Genomic DNA, 26,868 nt, shown 5'->3' on the forward strand with positions numbered 1-26,868 from the left:
AGTCCTCCCTACTCGCTACACACCCCACTGTTTGGAATGAAAAATCTGTACTGTCATCTTCGAATGTTTCAGCATTACCGGTGTGCCTTTTGCAGCTTTTGTAACTTAAATGGTTTTCTGCTGTCATATACTTCAGTATTATAAAGAGTTCACTACAGTAATTTATAAATAAATTGTTAATATTTGATTTTATCATGTACAGAGTGGCAGTTCCAAGAAACGAAAGAGCAGCACAAAAGATCGAAGTAAGCGACGTCGCTCAGGCACCAAGACTGAGGAACGAGGGAGAAGCTTGAGTCCATTAGGACCCAGACGCCGCCCACTTCCTGGTGGTGGTGCATCATCACCTGCACCGTCGTGCCACTCGGATGACAGTTCTGCCGCTTCGTCGGGCAGCTCTGGTGGTGCGGAAGCACCTCGTCTCACCCTCTCCGAACGATTTGGCAAAATGGCGCAATGGTCTGTCGACCGAAGAGATCTGGACGGTGTTCGAAATATGCGCATCACTAAGGACGCCGCGGGACAAGATCTCAAGGTGGAAAATTTTGTTTTCGAGGGAGCAGAGGATTTTAACAAAATTTGCATAAAGCTGTAGTGCTTTGAAATTGACTGTTAAAAAAATGTTGATCGAGGAGTTTTTTGAGCGGAATGTTTGCTTTTGCAAAAACATGGTGTTTATTATGAAATGGTTTTTGCTTGTTGTCTTCTTTTTTAAGCTTTCAACAAATGATTGTTACTGTTGAGACTGATAAAAGGATAGCACTTACTATTCTGCATCAACTGCTTTTAACTCGTCTCATTAATCTTGTGTGCTTGTTGGGGGCTCAGAGAGGGACATTTGGATAGGAAGTTCTCAGTTAAAGTGGTCTTACCTGTAGTTTCTGTCAAGGCTTGCCGATGGCATACACTTTGCTGCTGACTGAAATGTTTCATCCGTGCAAATACAGTTATATGGATTTGTTACGTACTGAATAATGGAGCTGGCCATTGGAAGAAAGAGTTTAAAGTTGGCGAAAATAATATGAGTGTCAGAAATAGGCAGTCGTCAAACCACCTATGTTACCCCATTTTTAGCAGGTTATTCTCACTCCTTTACTTATCAATTTGCTATCCCTTCAATCATATGTTTTAATCTGTCCTTGATGATTTTCCTCTACCACTTCTCATTGTCGCATCGTATCATGCTGTCTTTTCATCTGATCTGATAGTCTACTCCATTATTGAGTAATCCTGCTTCCTACATCGCTTCCGTTTCTGTTGCAAGATGATGATCCCATTGATTCTGTGATCTAGTGTTTATTATTTTGTGTTGTACTTAATAATGTTTAGGGCTCAGTAATTTTGTTCACAATTTGTGTATGTGTTTTGTATATATTATGATCTCACATATACTTGCAATAGTTATTGAAGACATGCACTGTTTGAGGATCATCCCCCCCCCCCCCCCCCCCCCAATGTAGTTTTGTCAGTTCAGAATCAGTTTAAATCTTATAGAAAACTGGAAAAAAAAAAAAAATCTTAAGCCCTACCGGGACACGATATTCTAGTGAATCTCTATGGCTGTAGGAGAATTAGCAAACCTACATTTCATGTTGTGCTGTCGTTAGACTGCTACTGTTCTGTTTTTGAAATGAATAATTATCGATTTCAGTTTCCAGTTAAAGGAACTATGGGTAGTATGTCTCTTTCTGTGTCTTAAAAAAAGTCTATTTGCTCTTTTTATTTAAACAAAATATTGAGGAATTGTCTGGAACAAAACTTGTTACACATGAGTGAAAAACTGATGATATTTCAAAATTCTTAAATTGATGATATTTTAAAATTCCTTTTTGATTGTACACTAGCTGCCTAGCTCTGAACAAACTCTGACTTGACACTGCTTGACCCAACAGGTGGTGATAGAGGGTGAGAGGTACCGCACTGCCAGTGGGGCTCCCCTGAGCCCGTCAGAGGAATACTTCATGCCAGCACCCTCGTCACTGGCAGACCTCGCGTGGGATGATGTGCGAGTGCGCTACAAGTACTACAAAGAGCGCGGGTACCTGCGGGACTTGTCTCTCGACGATTACATAAAATGGGAGGAATGGTTTGTAATTTATATCTGACAACAGTTTCTAGATTTCAGTTATCATCTTTGTATCTGCAGGAAAATTGTGAATAAGTTGCTGCTAGTGTGGCATTATGTGTAAGTCTCACTATCCCTGTAAAACGAATTGATCGTGGACACGAGAGATGACAATTTGAACTTATGGATCATTTCTTTTGACTGCAGGTCTCTTTGTTGCTTGTCATATTGTATAGATTGCATTTGTGTTAGATGTTTACTAGAGTTATTGACCGAAACAAATGAATGCCGGAGATACTGGTGTTTACCAAACTACAGAAGATGCACTTGAGACTCGTTTTGTATTAGCTGTAGCAGGAAAGTAACATCTGTGGGTAATTTTATTAACGAAGTGCCAAATATTGTTATTTCAGGAGAGGGAAAATAGGTATGCAGAAAAATTCTAGCTATATTTGTTCACTAATATGCCCAATACACACTGTTTCAGATGTAACAAGCATTAAAAAAATTTTCTTAGTCTGTAATCACACTTTTTTAAATTGTAGGCTGAACAAAATAGTTACGTGTCATTCATGGTACTCTGGTGAACGCTCTTCATTCGACACACAGATAGTGAAATTAGACAGTGTTCAGAGTACAGACGCTTTGACTGTCAAAATTATATCAATAAATTGGTGAAGTATTCATAACAAAGTCAACTGTTAGGCAATTTTTCTACAACAACTTATGAGTTTCAGTTTGGTTGTCTGACCAATATTATTTCACAGTTCTTGTGAGACAGAGAGAACATATCTATTTTAGTAGATTTTTTTTCACTTTATTTTCATTACTCCATGGTTGTAATTTTAAATACAGAATTATTTTCATTGTTATTTTGATCAGTAGTGATATCTGAATCCCAATCTTTATTGCTTATTTTGTGGTTTGGCAGCTCAGTCAAAATAGCTGCCTCTAAAAAACTCCAATCATAAATTCTCAATCTTATAATCTCATTCATCTTCTGTGAAAGATTCCTTACAGTGTGATAATCCACTAGGTAAAAACTGGTGTTTTTTTTTAAGAGGATATTTCCACAAATGGTATTCTGAAACATTGAAGTTTAAGTACTATTGTTACAACAGATGATACAATAAAGTGTAGTTCTCAAGATGTAGACATGCATACTGTGTTTGTGCAGGGGGGAAGGGAGCGGGCGGACGATTTACCAAAACTGAACATGCAATGAGATTTCCAAATGTGCATGCATCTGATCGTTAAGTCTACTTGCGCATTACGTACCATGTTCTGAAAGTGAGTATCTTTTTCCTAAAGTAAAACATTTAATTTTGGGCAGAAATGTATAATGCTGCATTTGAGAAACAGCCGCATCTCTACACTCCATTTTGATTTTTCATAGTAATAGCAGACAGATTTTGAATTCTATGCGCTAAGTGAGCTAATATAGCTTTTATAGTCTTAAGTGTAGTGACAATCAAATAGGTAATTGTTTCAGTGCCTACAGAGTGTCATCTGTGTAATATGACAGCCCTCCAAGCTAAGTCCAAAAGTGTATGTGTGAGTGTGGTGTGCCCAGTCGAGGGCCTTATGACAGCACACACACTATCTGACAGACAGGCACCACGCGTAGCATAAGTGAGGTAGTGACTGCAACAGTACAGACACACACGTCTGTCCAGAGCGATGGGCAAGTGGACAGACTGTCGCAGTAGGATACCAGGAGATGGTCACCTGCTGCTGAAAGAGGAGCATGCCCAGCACAGAGCTGAATTCGCATACGAGTAGCAGCTTCTCCTGTTTCCCACTACTGAAAGTGTTGCTGTTAGATCTATAAGCAGTTGCTGCAAGCAGCGAAGTGCTACCCGGAAAATTTTTTCCGATGAGCCCAAGCTGCCAGATTTGCACTCGCACAGAGCAGTTAAGAGTTGTAGTGGAGAGTAGTCTCCATGTGACCCTCTTTTACGTTTTGTGATTTTGCTGTTCTGTTTTCATTTGCAGCTTTCACATCAAATGAAAACAAAACAGAGTTCTATGACTGGGAGCTATCAAATGACTTAAAAGACATTCTCATAGTTACGGAAGACTAAAATGTGTTGTTAGCATCAGTTTTCTGACTTTTTTTTATTTCCACATTATTCGTAAGCAAGTGCTAATTGCTTTGCAGAACCATAAAGTTATTTTTGTTGGTTTAAAGGTCGCCAGTTTATTTGAAACAAAGTGTTTCATTCCACAATATTAGCTAGTTTCAACTGTTTGCTGAATTTCAAGTATAGCATTGTGCCATAATAAATGTTGTTGTTGTGGTCTTCAGTCCTGAGACTGGTTTGATGCAGCTCTCCATGCTACTCTATCCTGTGCAAGCTTCATCATCTCCCAATACGTACTGCAGCCTACATCCTTCTGAATCTGTTTGGAGTATTCATCTCTTGGTCTCCCTGTACGATTTTTACCCTCCACGCTGCCCTCCAATACTAAATTGGTGATCCCTTGATGCCTCAGAACATGTCCTACCAACTGATCCCTTCTTCTTGTCAAGTTGTGCCACAAACTCCTCTTCTCCCCAATCCTATTCAGTACTTCCTCATTAGTTACATGATCTACCCATCTAATCTTCAGCATTCTTCTGTAGCACCACATTTCAAAGGCTTCTATTCTCTTCTTGTCCAAACTATTTATCGTCCATGTTTCACTTCCATACATGTCTACACTCCATACAAATACTTTCAGAAACGACTTCCTGACTTTTAAATCTATACTCGATGTTAACAAATTTCTCTTCTTCAGAAACGCTTTCCTTGCCATTGCCAGTCTACATTTTATATCCTCTCTACTTCGACCGTCATCAATTATTTTGCTCCCCAAATAGCAAAACACATATACTACTTTAAGTGTCTCATTTGCTAATCTAATTCCCTCAGTATCGCCAGACTTAATTCGACTACATTCCATTATTCTTGTTTTACTTTTGTTGATGTTCATTTTATATCTTCCCTTCAAGATACTGTCCATTCCATTCAACTGCTCTTCCAAGTCCTTTGCTGTCTCTGACAGAATTACAATGTCATCGGCGAACCTTAAAGTTTTTATTTCTTCTCCATGGATTTTAATACCTACTCCGAATTTTTCTTTTGTTTACAGATTGAATAACATCGGGGAGAGGCTACAACCCTGTCTTACTCCCTTCCCAACCACTGTTTCCTTTCATACCCCTCGACTCTTATAACTGCCATCTGGTTTCTGTACAAATTGTAAATAGCCTTTCGCTCTCTGTGTTTTACCCCTGCCACCTACAGAATTTGAAAGAGATTATTCCAGTCAACATTGTCAAAAGCATTCTCCAAGTCTACAAATACTAGAAACGTAGGTTTGCCTTTTCTTAATCTAGCTTCTTTGATAAGTCGTAGGGTCAGTATTGCCTCACGTGTTCCCATATTTCTACGGAATCCAAACTGATCTTCCCCGAGGTCGGCTTCTACCAGTTTTTCCATTCGTCTGTACAGAATTCGTGTTAGTATTTTGCAGCCGTGACTTATTAAACTGACAGTTCGGTAATTTTCACATCTGTCAACACCAGCGTTCTTTGGGATTGGAATTATTGTATTCTTCTTGAAGTCTGAGGGTATTTCGCCTGTCTCATACATTTTGCTCACCAGATGGTAGAGTTTTGTCAGGACTGGTTCTCCCAAGGCTGTCAGTAGTTCTAATGGAATGTTGTCTACTCTCGGGGCCTTGTTTCGACTCAGGTCTTTCAGTGCTCTGTCATACTCTTCACGCAGTATTAGATCTCCCATTTCATCTTCATCTACATCCATTTCCATAATATTGTCCTCAAGAATATCGCCCTTGTATAGTCCCTCTATATACTCCTTCCAACTTTCTGCTTTCCCTTCTTTGCTTAGAACTGGATTTCCATCTGAGCCCTTGATATTCATACAAGTCATTCTCTTTTCTCCAAAGGTGTCTCTAATTTTCCTGTAGGCAGTATCTATCTTACCCCTAGTGATTTGTCCTCTAGCCATGCCTGCTTAGCCATTTTGCACTTCCTGTTGATCTCAGTTTTGATACGTTTGTATTCCTTTTTGCCTGCTTCATTTACTGCATTTTTATATTTTCTCCTTTCATCAATTAAATTCAGTATTTCTTCTGTCACCCAAGGATTTCTACTAGACCTCGTCTTTTTACCTACTTGATCCTCTGCTGCCTTCACCACTTCATCCCTCAAAGCTATCCATTCTTCTTCTACTGTATTTCTTTCCCCCATTCTAGTCAATTGTTCCCTTATGCTCTCCCTGAAACTCTCTACAACCTCTGGTTCCTTCAGTTTATCGAGGTCCCATCTCCTCAAATTCCCACCTTTTTGCAGTTTCTTCAGTTTTAATCTAATAAATAACCAAACTTAAAGTAATACACTAATGGTAGTCCGAGAAAGTTGGCTTCCCAAAAACCTCACTGAAAAGCTTTAGCAGAATTTTACATATTTGCCTTCCGATTACAAGACATGTTTCATGTTTTATCATTGTAACTCCCCACAAGCCTTTCCTGGAATAGAATATAAATTGCCAATTACACAGTCACAGTTTCTTGGCTTTACAAGTAACCTTGTTAATTTTTATGCGGTCTGATGTATAGAAACAACTGGTTTCTCCTTCTAACCAGCTTTCTGTGGTGCTGTCTTGGTGTAAGCTTGATTGGAAATGCTACGTAACATTATTGAAAAAAAAACACCTTATGTTGAAGTCACCAAATACCAAAATATTAGGGTACTTTGAGTTTTAGACCCTATTCTTGAAGTGAATATTGTGCCAAGAATTGCTTTCTAATTTTGCATTCCTTATCTGGATAGGATATGATGATAAACTGCCCTAAGTACAATAACTCCGTATGTTCCCACTCAACAATATGCCACACTACAGCACATGATCATGTGACGCCCCACTATGACAAAATTCCAAACAGAAGCACAACAAAAGGTGGATGAGCAGATCAAACCCCGAGCATCATAGTATCTGTGCATGCACGGTAACGGCTGCCTCCTGGTGCTCTCTGGCAACTTCTCAAATGAACTTATTTCTAAGAGGTTGCTGGAAAATATTGTGAATAATGGTTTGAGAAGTATTACTTTCAAAGTAAACTTCCGTTTATGAAAGATGAGAATGTGAGATGAATTTCTTAAATTACAGAGCGTTTGACTCTCATTGAAAACTTAACACTTTGAGGACCACCGACTTAGAAAAATTACAGGACCAGAGAATCAGACATCTACGTTGTCATTAAAAATTTTACTGCCACATTTGTGTTTAATATATCTTAAAGGATAACACAAGTGAAAAAAAAGCCAATATTATATGTGAAAGCGTAGCTTTTCTTGTAGCTATACTATATGTATATGTCGTTTCTGAAAGTATTTGTATGGAGTGTAGTCATATATGGAAGTGAAACGTGGACGATAAATAGTTTGGACAAGAAGGGAATAGAAGCTTTCGAAATGTGGTGCTACAGAAGAATGCTGAAGATTAGATGGGTAGATCACATAACTAATGAGGACGTATTGAATAGGATTGGGGAGAAGAGGAGTTTGTGGCACAACTTGACTAGAAGAAGGGATCGGATGGTTGGACATGTTCTGAGGCATCAAGGGATCACCAATTTAGTATTGGAGGGCAGCGTGGAGGGGTAAAAATCGTAGAGGGAAACCAAGAGATGAATACACTAAGCAAATTCAGAAGGATGTAGGTTGCCGTAGGTACTGAGAGATGAAGCAGCTTGCACAGGATAGAGTAGCATGGAGAGCTGTATCAAACCAGTCTCAGGGCTGAAGACCACAACAACAACAACAACAACAACAACACATACTATATGTGGATTAATGAACTTCTCCTGTTTGTATGTTTGTGCTACGTGACAGTGATGTTGCTATAGCCTGACAGCATCACATGTCCTATGCTCTGAATATGTGCTGTCATTTGCTGGCGAAATAACGTGATGTGAGTGACAACTGGCTGACAAAAGCAATTGCAATCTCAATTTCAGTGCTTCGCAAACTATCGTGCTGGGTTTGGTAAAATTCATATGTACAATTTCATAATACAAAAACATGCAGTGTAAATGTTGCTGCACATCAAATATCTTTCCAAAATGTGTTTTTTATTTGCTGGGTTTTGTTTCCTGAAGTGCTTGGAAGTTCCTCACAAGTGTATAAAACATTTACCATTTAAAGGGTTGACAAGTTTTACATTTCTGAGGGAATGTATGCTGTGACTTAGCACAGAGAAAGTGTATTTTTGCCCCGGAAAAAGTGTGTTTTTAACTGTGAAATTCTGGAATTTTTTTTTCCTTGTCTGCATGTGTGCCCTGTGCTAACAACGTGCAATTTTCTGTGTGTTTTCTTCATATATACATGCTAATAGCATCTGTATCTGTGCAGGTTCCAGAGTTTCATAGTAATGTGGAATCTCGTAATGTTTTAAACCTTGCAAATGTGAGTTATGAAGAACGTGGTATGCAATCAAAATCACTTACTTCTCCTGAAGACCTATGTACGAGTTATTTATTATCTAATTTCTTGAAAATTCTTTCAAATTATGTTGACATTTCGTTAGAAACTTTGTAAACATTAAAAAAATGGAAAATAACTCTGATGATTCCATCAATTGTGATTTGAACAATGATTGTTGTGCTAACTAGAGTCCATAATAAAAATACAATAGCTTCCTTGCCCAAAGAAAATATATGCAGTAACAGCTTTCAGTGGAGTGGGGAAAAAAAAAAAGACTGAAATTTTTTGGTTAAAAGGAGGAGAGAGAGAAAGCACTTAAAGTTAAGCATGTGCAAGGTCAGTTTTGCTTCATAAAATTTGAACTTAAATTGTATAAATAAACTACAAAATATGCACCAAAATGAAACTCACAAAAGTGTGATAAAAATGAAGAAAAGGAAAAAACTGTTTAAAAGGCTTAGAATTGCTCATGATCATCATTGATCTGTTACTGGGGAATAGCTACTTCTGGTTACGTAGATTCAGGAAATTACGCTGAAACTGAAGCTGCAAAATTATGAACTTTACCTCAACAAAACACACAGAGAAGATGTCATTGATAGATAATGCTATGGAGAAATTGTAGTGAATGTGAAGACACAGCTTCTTGTTATCCCTTAAAATGCTGCAAGATCTACATGCAAACCACACTTTATCATTTTGAATTTGGGGGGTGGGGGGGGGGGTGGGGGGTTGCATGTGCAGTCAGTGAGTGCTATGACATTTTCTTATACAACTATGCCAGTGATATTAATCAGTGGGTTAATGTTTCCCATGTTTTACATCTGTCTTTAAGAACTTCAGGGCAAATTAGGACCAAAAATGTAAAAATAAGAAAGACTTTTGAATTGCAAACATTTTGTAATCGACGTAGTAAAATCTGGAAAAATGGGAGAGAATAATTTTCCATATTACAGCCAAAATATCTTACTATGATTTGTAGAAATTGTGTTGCACTCTTGGCCTTGACATAGCGATACCCCCGTCTTTAGGATGAAGGTGAAAAAACTTAATATAATTCAGATTACACTCTGAACTAATAATGTGATTCAGCCTCTCGACAAAGGAATGTTTTCACAGTATAAAGTATTTTTTTTAAAAATTGTCAGAAATGTAATTTCTGATAGTATTGTTAAGTTGTGGAGTTGGAATAATTCTAAAAGGAAAACTCGGGAATCTAGTCACAGGATATGTGCAATTTAACTCTAGGATAATACTAGTCAAAATTGGAACCAAACCAAAGAACACGGTAATAGTACAAGTCTATATGCCGACATCGGCAGAAGAAGACGATGTAATAGAAACAGTGTATGAAGACATCAACAAAGTTATAAATTATGTTAAAGGTGAAGAGAACTTAATTATAATGGGAGATTGGAATGCTAGTGTTGGAGAAGAGAAAGTTGACGGAATTGTAGGGAAATATGGTCTAGGAGATAGGAACGAAAGAGGAAGCCGGCTAATTGAATTTTGTGCCAAAAACAAGTTGGTCATAGCGAACTCCCTTTTCAACCACCATAAAAGAAGAAGGTACACGTGGAAAGCCCCAGGAGATACTAGAAGACACCAAATCGACTATATATTAGTAAAATCGCGTTTTAAAAACCAAATCAAGGATTGCAGAAGCTACCCGTCTGCGGATATTAATAGTGATCACAACCTTGTAATGATGAAATGCTTACTCAAACTCAAGCGATTAGAGAGAAAAACGAACAAAGTATGGAACAGAGATAACCTAAAGTCTGAAGAACTAGTGATCCCTTATGCACGGAAAACTGATGAGATGGCATCAAACATTATTCCCGGGAGTACTAACGAGGAGTGGAAACAAATCAAAGAAGGCATACATAAAGCAGCAGAAGAATTTATTGGGAAAGCCAAACCTGTAAACAGGAAAGAGTGGATAACACCTGAAATAATTTGTCTAATGGAAGAAAGAAGACTATACAAAAATGCCTCTGACGAGCAAAGCGAAAACAAATATAGAAAGCTTAGAAACCAAATAAACAGAGAATCTAGGAAAGCAAAAGAAAATTACCTCAACAGCATTTGTAAAGAGGTGGAGGAAAACATGGTTAAAGGAAAAACTGACTTGGCCTACAGAACAATAAAACAAAACTTTGCTAAACGGAAAGTAAAATCTTCAGGAACTATAAAGAACAAAGAGGGCAAGGTACTATTTGGATATGACACGCTGAAGAGATGGCAAGAATACATTGAAGAGCTATATCAAGGAGACCCTCTAACAGATAATATGATAGAATTAAGCGAAGAAGTAGAGAAAGAAGAACTAGGGGACACAATTCTGAAAGATGAATTTGAAAAAGCACTAAAAGAACTACCAGATAAGAAAGCGGCAGGTGTTGATGATATACCTTCTGAACTAATTAAGAAATCAGGAGACAAAATGAAAGCTACATTACTGCAACTCATACAGAAAATATACAAAACAGGTGAAGTTCCTGAAGACTATCAGAAATGCATCATATTCCCCATACCTAAGAAAGCATCTACTATGGACTGTGAAAACCATCGAACACTCAGTCTTCTTTCACACGCATCAAAAATTCTAATAAGAATAATTTTGAAAAGAGTTGAAAACCAATTGAATAGCACTCTAAGTGAAGACCAATTCGGTTTTAGAAGCGGTGTAGGGACGAGGGAAGCAATCTTATCTTTAAGACTAATAATTGAGAAACAAATTTCCAAAAACAAACAAGTATTTATAGCCTTCGTAGACCTCGAAAAGGCATTTGACAATGTTGTATGGCCAGAAATGTTTAGAATTCTGAAGAAGGCTGGTCTGAAATATAATGATAGAAGGATAATCTTTAAAATATACCAAAATGAAACAGCCTTAGTTAAGAAGGAAAACAAAGAAGAAACAGCAAGAATAAGGAAAGGAGTGAGACAGGGATGCCCACTATCTCCAGTAATTTTCAACGCATATATCCAAGAAGCAATAGATAAAATAAGAGAGAATATTGAAGTAGGAATAAAACTTAACGGAATGAAAATAGATATGTTGCGATATGCAGATGATATCGCCATAATTACAGAAAGGAAAGAAGATTTAGAAGCCGCACTCAATGAAATGGAAAACACCTTAAAAGAACAGTATGGAATGAAAATAAATAAGAAAAAGACTAAAGTGATGGTGAGTGGCGCCCTGAACTACAATGAACCCATACGAATAACAATAAAGGGAGAGAAACTAGGGCAGGTTACAGAATTTAACTACTTAGGTAGCAAAATAACAGCAGATGGAAGGAGCAAAAGTGACATTAAAAACAGAATACAACTTGCCAAAATAGCATTCAATGGAAAAAGAAACTTACTGACGAGTAGAAATGTTAGTTTAGACGTAAGAAAGAGAGTCATGAAAACCTATGTGTGGAGTACAGCCCTTTATGGATGTGAAACTTGGACTAGTGGAAAAGAAGAAAAGAGAAGATTAGAGGCATTCGAAATGTGGTGCTACCGGAGAATGGAAAAAATCAGCTGGCGAGACAAGGCTACAAACGAAGATGTCCTCAGAAGAGTGAAAGAAAACAGATCTCTTTGGCGAAATATACAGAAAAGAAGAATAACCTTCATAGGTCACATTTTACGGCATAACAATTTCATTAAGAGAATATTAGAAGGAATCATTGAAGGAAGAACTCGCCGAGGACGACCTAGATTAAGCTACATTCAACAAGTAATAAATGACATCGGGTGCCAGACCTATGCAGATATGAAGAAGAAAGTTGACAAAAGAACGGAATGGCGTGCTGCTGCCAACCAACCTGTGGGTTGATAACCGAAGAAGAGATTGTTAAACATCTGTTATTCATGCATTGTCAGTTTACATCACCACATTTTACGAATTTATCAAGTATGCTTGTTATGCATCACTGTATGCAGAATGGCAGTAACCATTTCTTCCTCCACCCCGCTTCACTCTAAATAAAACTAATAATTAAAGTGAAGTGCCTGAAATCATTAATTATTCTTTCATAAGGTGTTCCTGTTGTAAAGAAAATATTTGTTTTTATCATACAATAGATGCTTCACATTTTTGTGATGATTGCAGGGAACACAATAGGGATTGTTTCACTGTTAGTGTAATATACACTATTCAGAAATTATCAAAGAACTGTGCTACCAGAATTAATGTAAAATATTTCATGTCAACACATTAAAGTTCCGATTGTCACTTGTGTACCAATTACATCTGGAAAAGCTTAGCTGTCAATATGAACTGTAAGCTATTCAAAAAATTAATAATTTGAGAAATTTTTGGTATTATTTAAGTGCTTAAAATTTGTGTATGTGCACTTTGTGCTATGCGGTGCTATATTCCCTTATGTCGGTGCATCTGTGTATTCGCTGACTTGTGTGCTAGACAGGAAGAACTGTACACAGTGGTGTTGTAAGAAGTTTTTTGTGTGGCAGAAATGAGTAACTTTATGTATTTTAAAAAGTTCCTTGCTCTCCACCTAAGCAGGTAAAATTTTGACAGTGCTAGCAGGTAAAATTTTGACAGTGCTTGTTTTTCGGTGTATTCTTTCTGTGAGAAAAATTTCAGGGTAGTGTAATATTACTGATATTTGGAAAAATAAATAAATAAATAAATAAAAATAGTAGTATTATAAAACTTTTTAATCACAACTGCTGGTGGCAAAGCCTCTGAAATAGTAAATGGTACTTAGAAAATCTATACTTGCTTATCAATTGGTTTGCATTCCGCCATCCAGCATCAGATTCGTTTGCATAATTCCGTTTCCTGGATACTGATAGAAAAGATTGGTAATAGAGATCTCAGGGATGTTGAAATAAAAGTTTGATAAGGTAAATGCCAATTGAACACTAGTAGCGTTCAATTGTGGCCACCAAACAATGTCCTAAAATACAACATAATAAATTGAGATCTTTCAGGCAAATGCCAGGCTGGTTCCTTTGAAAGGGCACAGTCAACTTCCTTCCCTTTCCTTTCCTCATCTGATGGGACCGATGACTTCGCTGTTTGGTCCCTTCCCCAAATCAACCAACCAACAGTTTCGATATATAAACATTTCTGTAGAGCATTCTTTATTGGAACAGCACCAAAATACATTCCCTATATTAAATCATGACCTTTTCTCCCTACTTTACAGATTTATTGACACAGAGAAAATTTACTCTTAATGTCTTTGAGGATTAATTAAACATTTGGTGTATATTCTATTAATTATTCAGAAAGCAACATTTCAGTATGTTTAACATGTCGAATTGGACTATTCTCTTTTAAGTATCTGTACAAAACCTTTAAACTAATCACATAAATTACGAGAAGTCTCCAAGAATTATAAGAGAAATTATTATCCGCTCTCATTAAGTACATAGCTAATAAGTTCCTTAACCTAACCTTACAGATTAAAAAATATTATATTTAGAGTTTCAGAAAAAATGGGAATGGTGTAGTCACATATTCGTGTGTTAATAACTTCTTTAATACTTCAGTTTGTATTTCCACAAAACAGAAATGTTATTATGTAATGTCACTACAAGTTAAATAGGTACTTACATTTGAACCTGACTGTAATTAGTTAATTTTCACTAGACAAAGTTGGTGCTACTTCGTGGTGACATAATCTGGGATTAAAGTTTATACAGTGCAGATTTTAGAGTTTAGATTGATATGAGGTCTTTTTTAATCTAAGGTCAAATGCTTTATATAATGAACTGTAAGAGTCAGGGTGTGGAATGTCAGAAGTTTGAACATAGAAAGGCAGCTAAGAAATGGGAAAAGTGAAGGCTCAGTCTAGATATGGTGGGGATCAGTGAAGTGAAATGGAAAGAATATAAGGATTTCTGCCCAGACAAATATAGCATATCATCAACAGCAGAAGAAAGTTATATGATGGGTGTAGGATTTGTTATGAACAGGAAGGTAGGGTTGAGAGTGAGTTACTGTCAACAGTTCAATAATAGTCAACAGTTCAGAAATTCAGGCGACATAGCCCAAATCAACAGCAAACCAACACCAAGAACAATAGTTGAGGTGTCCGTGCTAACTTTACAAGAAGAAGGAGATGATGAAGAAATTAAGAAAGTACACAGGTTGACAATTGTTAAAGAACAACTAACTTTTACTAAGGAACAGCTGCCAATTGCTATGGAACAACTAATAATTGCTACAGAACATCTGGCCAATGACAGTAAAAAGAAAATGTAGAGGGCAGGACATGTTAAGTGTAGAAAACCTTGTGCACAAAAACTCTGTACGCATTCAACACTTAATGCAATATTGTGTTTGAGAGAAGGTTGGTATGGAACCAATTACTGCAACATCCCACGTGGTACGACATCATCATTTTAGTGGTTGTGATGGTTCAAAGCCACAGTAATGGGTGTGTCCAAAAGTGTCATCTTGCGACTAAAGAAGACCATTGAAGGTGGAAATTCTATGCCAAAGCATGCTGGTGGTTGTAGATGGACCACTACACCACAACAAAATCGATTATAGCCCTTGTGGCGAAAAGGAACAGGTCGCCACTGATACACGTTTCTCTGCCAGAATCATTTGTTACTTATGGGACTGCAGAGATTCAAGATTCAATTCTGATATTTCTTTACATGCTAATAGAAACTATCATTCGGAAACTATTTCATCATTTCCTAACGCACCTACCACAATATTTCCCTTTTCTACTGCTAGTGTCTGGTGATCCACCAAAGCTTACCTTTTTTTCTTTTTGTCCACATTCTGCCCTGATTTTTCTTTGCATTTCTTTGTAACAGGCAGGCCCATACGATCTCCTTAATGTTGATTCTTCTGGTATTTCAAATTTGTGTATTTCGTAAGAAAATTTCTGAGTTCTGAACTTCACAACGTACATAAAGGAATATCAAATGAAAGAAAAGTGTTACATAAATCTGCATAATATTTGGAACTTTTTTAAAATATGATATGTGAATAGGTAACAGCTTCACCTAAAAGAACTTGTGAAGCACCCATTCTGCCTCTAAATGTTGCAAGACATGAGATTGCTGAGATGCATTTACTGATTTACCACATTTTTGACAGAATAGAATTCATCCATCACTTGTAAAGGTGCTACTAATTGGCATTACATCACCAATCACTTCACATAAGACAATGTACTGTATAAAAGCTCTGTTTTAAACAAAATGAGGTTAATGATTGAACACTGTTGTTTAGATTGCATCAGCCTTTGACATAAATAAAGGACTCCCCTTTCAGATTGCAGGCAGCATGTGTAGTGGAAGTCACTCACTACGGAATATGTTGTCATAATATGACAATGTACAAGATTTTTTAAAAAAATTTAAAGCTGACAAAGAATGTGTGTTTAGAAAAATTATTTACTTTTTTCTTTTTTTCTCTTAATGAACTATCTTTTTTTAATGTGAGATAGAATTTTGCATTCGATTGAAGTGAGCTGTTTTGGGAATTTCTGTGTTAGTTATAGTTTTTATCTTAAAGCAAAAAAATTATTATGCAAATAAAAGTCCATTCCCTAATAATAACTATGGGTAATTGGAACAAAGTATTAGGGAAACGAATAGAAGAAAGGGTTACAAGAGAATATGGACTTAGTAGTATGAATGTGAGAGCAGAATGTGATCGAGTTCTGCAATAAATTTCAGTTAGTAACAACAAAACTCTGTTCAAAATTACGGGAGGAGGAGGAGGTATACTGCAAAGAGGCCAGAAGGTAGAGAAAGATTCCACTTGGATTAGGTTGTGGTCATACAAACATTCTAAAATCAGATATTGGATTGTAAGGCACACCCATGAGCAAATATAGATTTCAATCACAGTACAGTAATCATGAAGAGTAGACTCAAGCTTAAGAAAATCATCCAGAAGAATCAATGTGCAAAGAAGTGGGTTACTGAGGAATGACAACATGTATTTGAAGTTGTCTGAATCTATAGATACTGTGATAATGAAAATCATAGTAGGCAGTTCACTTGAAGTGGAATGAACATCTCTAAGAAGGACACTCAGAGAAGTTGGGCATAGAAAAGTAAGTGCAAGAAAGTAACTGCAAAGATATGTTGGGTAACAGTAGAAATATTAGAATTGATTATGTAAAGAAAGAAGTACAAAAATGTTCATGGAAATACAGAAATGTATTATTTGGGAACTAAGTAAATATGAAGTGCAGGAAAGTCAAGGAAAAATAGCTATAGGCCAAATGTGAAGAAATTGAAAAAAGTAATTAATGGGGAAAGACTGACTCATTGTGTGTGTGCCCCCCCCCCCCCCAACCCCCCCTCCCCACACACACACACACACACACACAGAGGGTGAGGGGGAGAGAGAGAGGGGGGGGGTGTCTGATGATGTGATTGAGGAAGAAATGGGAGTCAATATGGAAACAATAAGTGATTCAGTGTTAGAGCCAGAGTTTAATACAGCTTTGAAAGACTTGTGATCAGATAAAGCAGAAAAAGTAGATAAAATTCCTTAATAATTTCTGATTCAAACAGGGAAGTAGCCACCAAGCAACAAATCGGGTTGGCATTTAAAATCTGAGTCTGAAGACAACTATCAGGTATTGGAAAAAACATCATCTACGCAATCCCAAAGGGAGCAAGGTCAGTTAAGTGTGAGAAATATTGCACAATCAGTTTAACGATGTACTCATCCAAGTTGCTGACAAAAATAACATATGGAAGAATAGATAAGGAAATTGAGGCTCTGTCAGATGACGTCATTTTGGCATTTGGAAAGGTAAAGGCACTGGAGAGGTGGTTCTGACATTGCGACTGATAATGGAAGCAAGATTTAAGAAAAAATGATAGAGCTTCATAGGATTTCTGAATATGGAAAAAGCACTCGACAATGTAAAATGGTGAAAGGTGTTGGAAACTATAAGAAAATAGGAGTAAATTTCAGGGGAAGGCAGGTATGTACTAAATGCATGAGAACAAAGAGGGAATGTTGAGAACGGAAGATCAAGAACAAAGTGCTCAGATTAAAAAGGATGTAAGAACAGAACGTAGTCTTTTGTTCCTGCCGTTCAATTTAAATTTCGAAGGAACAATGACAGAAACAAAAGAAAGGTGCTCGAGCAGGATTAAAATTTATTGTGAAAGGATATCACTGATAAGATTTGCAGGTGACATTGTTACTCTCTGTGCAAGTGAAGAATATTTACAGGACTTGTTAAAGGGAATGGAGTGTCCAGTGAGTACAGAATATGGCATGAGAGTAAACTGAAGAATGGGGTTGTTTGGGGGGGAGGAGACCAGACAGCGAGGTCATAGGTCTCGTCGGATTAGGGGAGGTTGGGGAAGGAAGTCGGCCGTGACCTTTCAAAGGAACCATCCCGGCATTTGCCAGGAGTGATCGAGGGAAATCGCGGAAAGCTTAAATCAGGATGGCCGGACGCGGGATTGAACCGTCGTCCTCCCGAATGCGAGTCCAGTGCGCTAGCCACTGCACCACCTCACTCGGTCTGAATTGAAGAAAGACTAAGCTAGTTAGGAATAACATGAATGAGACTAGTGATAAACTTAACATCAAAATTGGGGACCACCAAGTTAAGTAATTCTGCAGAGTAACACATGACGGGTGAAGCAAGGAAAACATAAAATGTCATCTAACACAGGCAAAGAAAGTGTTCCTGTCTGTTAATATCAGACATCAGCCTCAATTCCAGGAAGAAATTTCTGGTAATGCATATTTGGAGCAAAGCATATATGGACTGTAGGAAGAGCAGAAATGATGAGATTCAAAGCGTTTAAGATGCAATGCTGAAAATGAAATGAACTGATTGTCTAAGGAATGAGGCGATTCTCCACAGAATGGATGAGGAAAGAAGCATATGGAAAACACATGCAAGAATACCGTACAGGATGACAGGACATGTTGAAGACATCATGCATGCTAATTGAGGGAGCTTTAAAGGGTAAAAACTGTAGAGGAAGACAGAGATTTGTGATAAACTTAACAAACAAAATAATTGAGAATGTAATGTGCAAGTGTCAGTCTGACATGAAGGGGTTGACACAAGAAAGGAATAGGTGGTGGATTGCACGAACCGGTCGGAGAGCTGGTGACAAAAACAGGAAGAAAGTGTACCTAATCATTAATAGTTGATTACTTTTTTTTGTTGAAGAAAAATGAAGGAATTAGTTACTTCCTAATATATCAGTCTCGATATGGAACTACAGATAATCTGAATTGTGTTTTTGTTGTTGTTGCTGCAGAAGTATAACACCATAGCTGTGTGACACACAGCCTTAACCCCCTTTTTAACAAAACTGTAAGCACTGTGTTCTTTTCACAGGTGGTACAAGTATCAGGAATGGCTTGAAGCAGAACGCTATTATGAACATTGGGCAGCTCTCGAAGCATCTCGTAGCCGCAAAGGGTGGGGTGGTGGCAGCAGCAGTTCTAGGAAACGCCGTCGCTTGTAATTACATGTTTCCCTTGGCGCAGGGTGTTCTTTGCCAAGTGAGGAGAGTGCCAGTCTTTTGGAGGTAAGTACACTTGTTTCTAAAATTGTTTTGCTGTCTCAGTTGCTCAGTGGTGAAATTTTGGTAGATTACTCCAGAAGCTACTTCAACCACCTAAAATGACGTCTGAACAATTCTTGGAACTTATAGAATTCAGGATGCTGTAAGGAAAGAAGATACACTAATGCGGCAAGTATTATTGTCAGAATTGTTACAGATGTTTGTGATGCAACCTATTTGGGAAGTTTCTTATCTACAGCTTTTGGATATCAAGCTTTTTGCTTCATACATAGTAAATTTTCTATTTTCGCCATTAATTCCACGTTGTATTATTTGGGTAGCTTCTGCATTTGTGCAGCTGTACTTTTAATGAAGTCATTTTCTTCAGGATGCCTTCGTATTAAGCTAAGAGTATCTGCTCAAGTTTCCCGATGTAGAAAGAGGTCTTCATTAATCTTATCTGTCTTATTACAGGGTGTATACAGCCCAGGAAATCCAGGAAAAACCCAAGAACTTTTCAGGCAGGAAAAATCCTGGAAAAACCAGGGATTTTTTAGAATTCCTGGAAGTTTTCATTGTTTTAGTTTTCCATAACATTTTTGTAATTTTGAGTGGTAAAAACTGATACTCTAACAAAGAATTTTACTTTAGCCTGTATAATACTGCAGTTCAAAACATAAATGAGAGAATGCCACCAAAACTTTAGATGCTAAGAAAATGCATCATGTACACCAACCAAACACAGTGCGTGCACAAGCATCTGCTGACAGAAAAATGTGTCAAATACTTGTACTTCGTAACAACAACCTGCTGTTGATACGGAACCTACATTTCGACGAACATGATGTAATGTCTGTTTTAACAGGTCATGGGGAAATATAAAGTCGTGTAAGAAGCATTGGTTTCAAAATCAATTTCCTTTTACGCAAAATGAATTAGATTACATATGAGAATGAGCAATGAATTTCTTAAAATCACAGATTGTTAGACTCACTTTCAAATCTTAACTCTGAGCACCAGCCATTTAGAAAAATTTCATGCCCATGACAAGACATTTATGCCATTATTTAAAATTTAACTGGCACATTTGCATTTGATACATTTTAAAGGGTCAAACATGCTAAAAGAGACTAAGCTTCAAGGGTAGTTTTTCATTTTTATTTTAGTTATTTCATAGAGTACAAATTATGCACTAAGTGTGAAGTGATGTTTTGAGCAGTTTCACATGTGATTGGCTTTTCTATGGAAAACAACTAGGTAACAGATGAAGTGTTCGATGCACAGCAGTGAAATTTATAATGTAAATGTTCAGCTGTTGCAGTTTAAGCTATGCTCTTAGGATCATGCCTGACCACACTCTCAGGGGGGGGGGAGGGGGGGACCAAAAAATTTTTGATGACCATTTTTACATGTGAAAGCTTAGCTTTTCTTGTAACTATACTGTATGTTTATTAATTTAAACCACTAAATTTTCCTATTTCTGTATTTGCATTACTTAACAGTGATGTTCCTATTCGCTGACTATATCACGTGTCCTATTACCTGAATATCTGCTGTCATTGGGTGCCGAGATCATGTGACATGAGCTATGATTGGCTGACAAAAGTACATTGAAATCTTGATTTCAGTGGTTCAGAGGCTACTGTGCTGTATTTGACAGAATTATGGTTTATACTTTTGTGTTACTAAAATATGCAGTGTAAATGCTGCCCCACATCAAAGATCTTTTCAAAATGCGTTGTTTTTGCTGCATTTCATTCGCAAAATTGCTGGGAAGTTCTGTTCTGTTGTATAGTATCTTCACCATTCAGAGGGTTGGTAAGATTTACAGCTCTGAGGGAAAGTATAGTGTCATTTCACATGGAAAAAAATGTACTTTCACCAGGGTATAGTGTATTTTAACCTGAGAAAAAGTAGATTTTTAACTGGGAAATCCAGGAAAAATCCTACCCCCTACCCCCCCGCCTCCCATCTCTCCTCGTCTGTGTATACATCCTTCCTTTTTTCTTATAGAATGTGTTTTGGTCAGTAACTTCAGCATCATCAAACCTTTTCAATGTTACTTTTGTGAAGAATTCTCTCAATTGCACCCAGTGTCACTCTTGGTTCTTGTAGTGATTATCACTCTTGTCCCACTACCATCGCTGCCTAATTTGTAACTGCCGAGAAATCAAGAATTTTCTCAGTTCCAAACTGCATACTACATTTATTGAAATGTCACATAACACATAAGCACAAGCAACACACCAGCGACCTTCGCCTGTGTGTGTCGCATGTGCACAGCAGATAGCAGCACAGTTTCAAAACTCAGTTTTACCGTGTAGTATCTTTGTGTAAATTAGGCTTAACATACAGGTGTGACAAACAACTCAGTTCTCACCCTCTATCTGCCCTTGCTGCTTTGCATAGAATTTTACTGGTTCTAAGATACATATTGTTAGATTGGTGACCTTACAGAAATTGTAAGTAACCATAAAACTTTGTGCACCATCTTCCAAAGAGAATAGGAAATACAAGGCTCTTGACCAACTCGCATATCAGGAGAGGGCACAAGAAGGAATATTACTGTATGCACCTTTTCACACTATGATGATGTTTGCCGTGGCTATGATAATATCGTCCTCTGTAGTGATGATATCCTCCCCCTTGTGCCTTCTACGTTGGGCCCTCCAGACTGCCTGACTACATCTGCTCCCATGGTAGTGGGGGGGTCCTACACCTACACCTACCGTTTCTCCCACACCCTGCTTGGGAGTGTTGATTCCCCCATTCACTGGGGACTTCGATCCCCAGCTGGAGAAGCAACGCACTGCTCTGGCATCTCTCACCAGCAAGGGGCCCCTGAGGAGACTCACCGCCCAAGATTCTGCTGACCTGATACACCAGATGCCATGTAATACACACACCGGTGAAAACACATTGCACGATTTATGCAATCCATTATGGCTAGTATTATGTGGATTCTATGATACATGGGCTGAGAAATGCAAGTATTCTTTAGGTTTATAGTGGGCCTAAAGATGACGTTAATGTTGCATCAAAACAAGTTGATTGAAATAAATTTGTTTGGTGTTAGGGCTGTGGCGGTTCATTGTCTTTATATAATATGTGTTGATGCCGTATCCCCACAACCGGTGGCAGCAGGTGACCCCAGGGCATGACCTGCCTCCTTGGTCCCTTCACGCCCACACAGGATATCGATAGTGTGATCCTCCAGTGGAATTGTAGTGATTTTTACTCGTAACTGGCTGAGGTACATCATCTCTTACGGGTTTCCCCAGCTTTCTGCATTGCCCTCTAGGAAACTTGGTTCCCAGCATTGTGATGTCATATTTTCTGCAACTTTGGGGCTATTTTAAGAATTGAATTGACTGACAGAGTGTCGGGCAGAATTTGCACGTACATTCTGGACTCTGTCAATAGCAAACTTTTGCCACTTGATGCACCTATGGAGGCTGTGGCATTTTGTGTGATTATGTCTCTGGATTCCACTGTCTATAGTGTGTACCTGCATCCTCATAGTGGAGTCTCTCAGGCTGTGTTGTCTGCATTGATTTCTCAGTTCCTCTCACCCTTTATCATTTTGGGCGACTTCAATACCCACAACCCTTTGTAGTGTGGAACCGCAACCCCTGGCCGCAATAAAGCTATTGAAATTTTGCTCACAGAGCTTTCTCTTTGTCTGTTGAATACAGGTGCTCCCACACACTTCAGTGTGACATATGGATCTTATTCAGCCATTGCTCTTTCCGTTGACACCTCTGGTCTTATACCGCTCAGCCGTTGGAGAGTCCATGATGACCGGTATGACAGTGATCATTTTCTGATTGTCATCTCCCTCCCTGAGCCTCACTCACCTGGGTGTCCACCTGGATGGGCTCTCAACACTGCTGACTGGAATGCCTTTGCTTCTGCCATCGCCCTTAGCATACTGCCACTTGGAGGTATTGCTGCAGCTATCCAGAGCACAACCGCAGCCATGGGCGCTAATGACCGTTGAAGTTGTGCGCCCTAAAAAAAAAAAAAAAAAAAAAAAAAAAAAAAAAAAAAAAAAAAAAAAAAAACCCGCAGCCATTCTCTCACTAGGAGACTTAGCGATACCCTGTTGCTTGGTATCCTCCCCATCGAAAGACAGTACCTTGATGGATGGGCTTTCAAATACTGTAAATGACATCCTTTGATGGAGAACCTCATTGCCTGAAAATGACTCTGTTCTTGCATCCTAATGTTCTCTGCAAGTTGCTCGAACATATGGTGAGCTGGTGCTTGTGTTGCTATCTTGAGTCTAGGTGTTTTTTGTCCCATGTAGGTTTTCACCAAGGCCTTTCTATGGCTGACAGTTTGGTCTGCCTGGAGTCTCCCATATGGTTAGGTTTTGCCTGTCATCAGCACACCTTATTGCTGTCTTCTTTGACTAGCGGGTCATTGGGGCCCATTCCCAGTTTTTCCTCAGAAGTTCTAGTCACACCATATTTTCTGGATTCAATTTGTTACTTACTGCAGTATCCCCCTCCCCAATAAGAGAAGAGAATAGGGTCCCGCAGGGATCTGTATTGAATGTCACCTGTTTTCTTATGATTATCAATGGTCTAGCTACAGCTGTGTGGTCTACAGTGTCACCCTCCTGGTATGCTGACAATTTTTGCATTTACTATTGCTCCTACAGTGCGGGTGTTCCTGAACTCCGGCTGCATGGTGCCATATGAAAGGTTCTGTCTGGAGCCCCGACCCTTGTCTTCCAGTTTTCAGCTGTGAAGACGTGTGTCATCCACTTTTGTCACTGTCTTATTGCACATCCCCAACCAGAACTCTACCTCGATGACCAATTGTTGAATGTGGTGGAGTCTTACCGCTTTTTGGGACTGGAAAGCCTAGTTGATATGTCTTCCCAATCTTCAACAAACGTGATGATGGTCTCACCTTAATACTCTTCACTGCCTCAGTAACACCAACTGGGGTGCAGGCTACTGTACACTTTCACCACTTGACAATGCTATGATCATATCCTCTGTGTATTGTAGGAGTCTGGTATATGACACAGCATCACCTTCAGGATTGGGGATGCTGGACCCAATACACCATTGTGGTGTTCAACTTGCCACGAGTGCATTTTGGATCAGACCTGTAAACAGCTTACTCGTGGAATGTGGGGTCTCTCCCCTACAGATCAGGTGCCAACAACTGCTGCTCAGCTATGTCATACACATTCACTGCTCTCCTGAGCATCTAAATTCCATGTCATTTTTCCTGGTAGGGAGATCCTACTCCCACAACAGAATCCCAGGACTGTTGTCACTGTCACAGTTCGCACACAGTGCATTTACTCCGAAGTCCAACTTGCCACACGGTCACCACTTGTCAGGGAGCAATTGTGTGTGCCCACTAAGTGTGTAGCCCGTCCTCGGATCTATTTTGACCTATCCTTTGGACTGAAAGACTCTTTTGGCCCCATAATTTTGCAATGGCTGTTCTTGGCCATTCTCGATGCAATTCTGGGTTCAGAAGTGGTATACATTGACAGCTCTACAGTCAAGGACGAACCAGTTTTGTGTTTACACATGCAAGACACAGTGAACAATGCCTCTTGACTGATGGATTCAGTGTGTTCACTGCAGAATTATCTGGGCATTGCTGGAGCACTCACTCACGTTCATTCTCGCACTATTGAGTCATTCCTAATTCTGAGTAATCCTCAGCTTATCAACCAATGTTATCCTCAACACCCATTGATTGTCACTATCCAGAATCTCCTTTCTGACCTCCTCCAAGCTGGCCAGTCATTCATCTTTGTCTGAATCCCAGTTCGCATTGGGCCCCAGGGAATGAATATACTGGCCCAGTTGCAAAGTTGATTACCATGATGCTGACTTTGACAATACGGGTACCGGAACTGGACCTTTGGTGGGCTCTAAGCTGTCAAATGTTGGAGGCTTGGAATATGGATTGGTGTGCCCTGACTTCTCTGAACAAACAGGGAGCAGTAAAGGGGAGCACAAGTATGTGGCAGTCTTTCCTGTGTGCTGCTCTCACAGAATCTACCGTTCCCTTTTGACTTTACATTGGTCACACTTGGCTGAACGATGGCCACATCCTGCTGGACTGCCCTAATTTGGCCACCCTACAACGAAACCTCAGTCTTGCTGACACACTGCTTCAGGTGCAAGTGGAGACACCAAATTGCTGATCTGGTGTTGCGTTTTACCTGTGAGGGCCCATTGCTGCATTTGCTTGGTGGTCCAGCCCGGCCTGGCTCCAACCCTTCACACCTTTTTAGTTCTTCTAATTCTTTTACATCAGTCATTGGTTTGCTGTTGTCATTCTCTTTCCTGAGATTGTTTCAATTTGTCTGTGTTGCTAGTTTTCTTGTAGTGGAAGGTGAGAAAACACTGGTCAGATGCAAATATTTTGTCTCCCATTGCATGACAAGTGTTGGGGACCTCTAGCTGCTTTCTGAGTGGAGCAATTCACCCACCTTCACCCTCTTCCCCCTTCCTCACTTCTACTTGCTTCTATCTCTAGGTTTTGTTGATTCTCATTTACAGTCAGATTCCTCAGGATATGTCTTCTATGGCTTCTTCTCTGAGGACTCTTCTCAACTTGATGAATATAGGATGGAGGGATGATCTAGTAGTCTCTTTAACCCTGACAATCCTATCCAATCCTAAAACTCAATATTTAATGTGTCCAGATAAAACAGTACAGTTGTTTTCTTTAAATTGAGGATTAAAATGAAGCAAAGGTTGGAAACGCTATGTGAGTGTGTTTTTCATGGGTATTACTATCTATCTTTTGTGAGTGTTCACCCCTGGGTATATTGTACCACAAATTTCAAGAGTTCTTTCCTTCATTATAGTAACATAAGTCTGGAGGAAGGGAGAGGTGTGTGTGTGTGTGTGTGTGTGTGTGTGTGTGTGTGTGTGTGAGAGAGAGAGAGAGAGAGAGACAGATCCACACGAGTAAAAAAAGGGTGTGTGTGTGTGTGTGTGTGTGTGTGTGTGTGTGTGTGTGTGTGTGTGTGTAAAATGCGGAAAAATGTAAAATGTGTGAAATAACGATTTAAGCTGTAAAAGTTATGTATAGGATACCCCCTTTCATTTTTGCACTTCATGTGTGGTATATGTACATAAGAGGCATTAAAAGACTTATAAGGGACTTGTTTATTATCTAATAAAAACCACTGATGTAACTCGAACTGATAACTGTCTGGGAAGTAGGAACGTTTGACGCAATTTCATATGTCATAATTGATGTTTTTGAAAGCCTGCAGCTGTCCTTCATTTTTCAAATAATGAAATACTGCACTAGTTATGTATTTTTTCATGCTTAGCACGACACGTTTAGAGAATTTTTTCTTGTTGTCGATTACAAATATGTAAATAAGTATCCTACATCAAAGACACAAACCACTTCCTAGAACGCCTCAAATCCATTCCCACTCCTCTCCCACCTGAAACCTTTCTTGTCACCATAGATGCTACATCCCTTTACACAAACATCCCACATACCCATGGTCTCTCTGCCCTTGAGCACTACCTCTCCCAACGCCCACCCAAAGATCTTCCAAAAACATCGTTCCTTATCACACTTACCAACTTCATCCTCACCCATAATTACTTCACTTTTGAGGGCCAGACCTACAAACAAATCAGGGGAACGGCCATGGGAACCAGGATGGCTCCGTCCTATGCCAACCTCTTCATGGGCCGCATGGAGGAGGCTTTCCTGAAGACCCAACAGCTGCTTCCCCTGGCCTGGTATAGGTTTATAGATGACATCTTTGTGGTCTGGACTCATGGTGAAGAAACACTCCTTA

At 38.9% G+C, this 26,868-nt stretch overlaps 1 protein-coding gene across 2 annotated transcripts in view; it reads left to right on the forward strand.

The window, feature by feature from the left end:
- Window positions 1-26,868, forward strand: part of LOC126203860 (splicing factor, arginine/serine-rich 19-like) — a 134,928-nt gene that overhangs the window by 98,902 nt on the left and 9,158 nt on the right. For both annotated transcript variants that reach the window (XM_049938235.1, XM_049938236.1), the window contains exons 8-10: window positions 203-535; window positions 1,893-2,086; window positions 18,887-19,079. In XM_049938235.1, the coding sequence (XP_049794192.1) occupies window positions 203-535; window positions 1,893-2,086; window positions 18,887-19,016 (657 nt within the window). In that variant the 3' untranslated portion in view covers window positions 19,017-19,079. The remainder of the gene's footprint in view (window positions 1-202; window positions 536-1,892; window positions 2,087-18,886; window positions 19,080-26,868) is intronic.

The sequence above is a fragment of the Schistocerca nitens genome, chromosome 9, assembly GCF_023898315.1.
Source record: "Schistocerca nitens isolate TAMUIC-IGC-003100 chromosome 9, iqSchNite1.1, whole genome shotgun sequence".
Lineage (NCBI taxonomy): Eukaryota > Metazoa > Arthropoda > Insecta > Orthoptera > Acrididae > Schistocerca > Schistocerca nitens.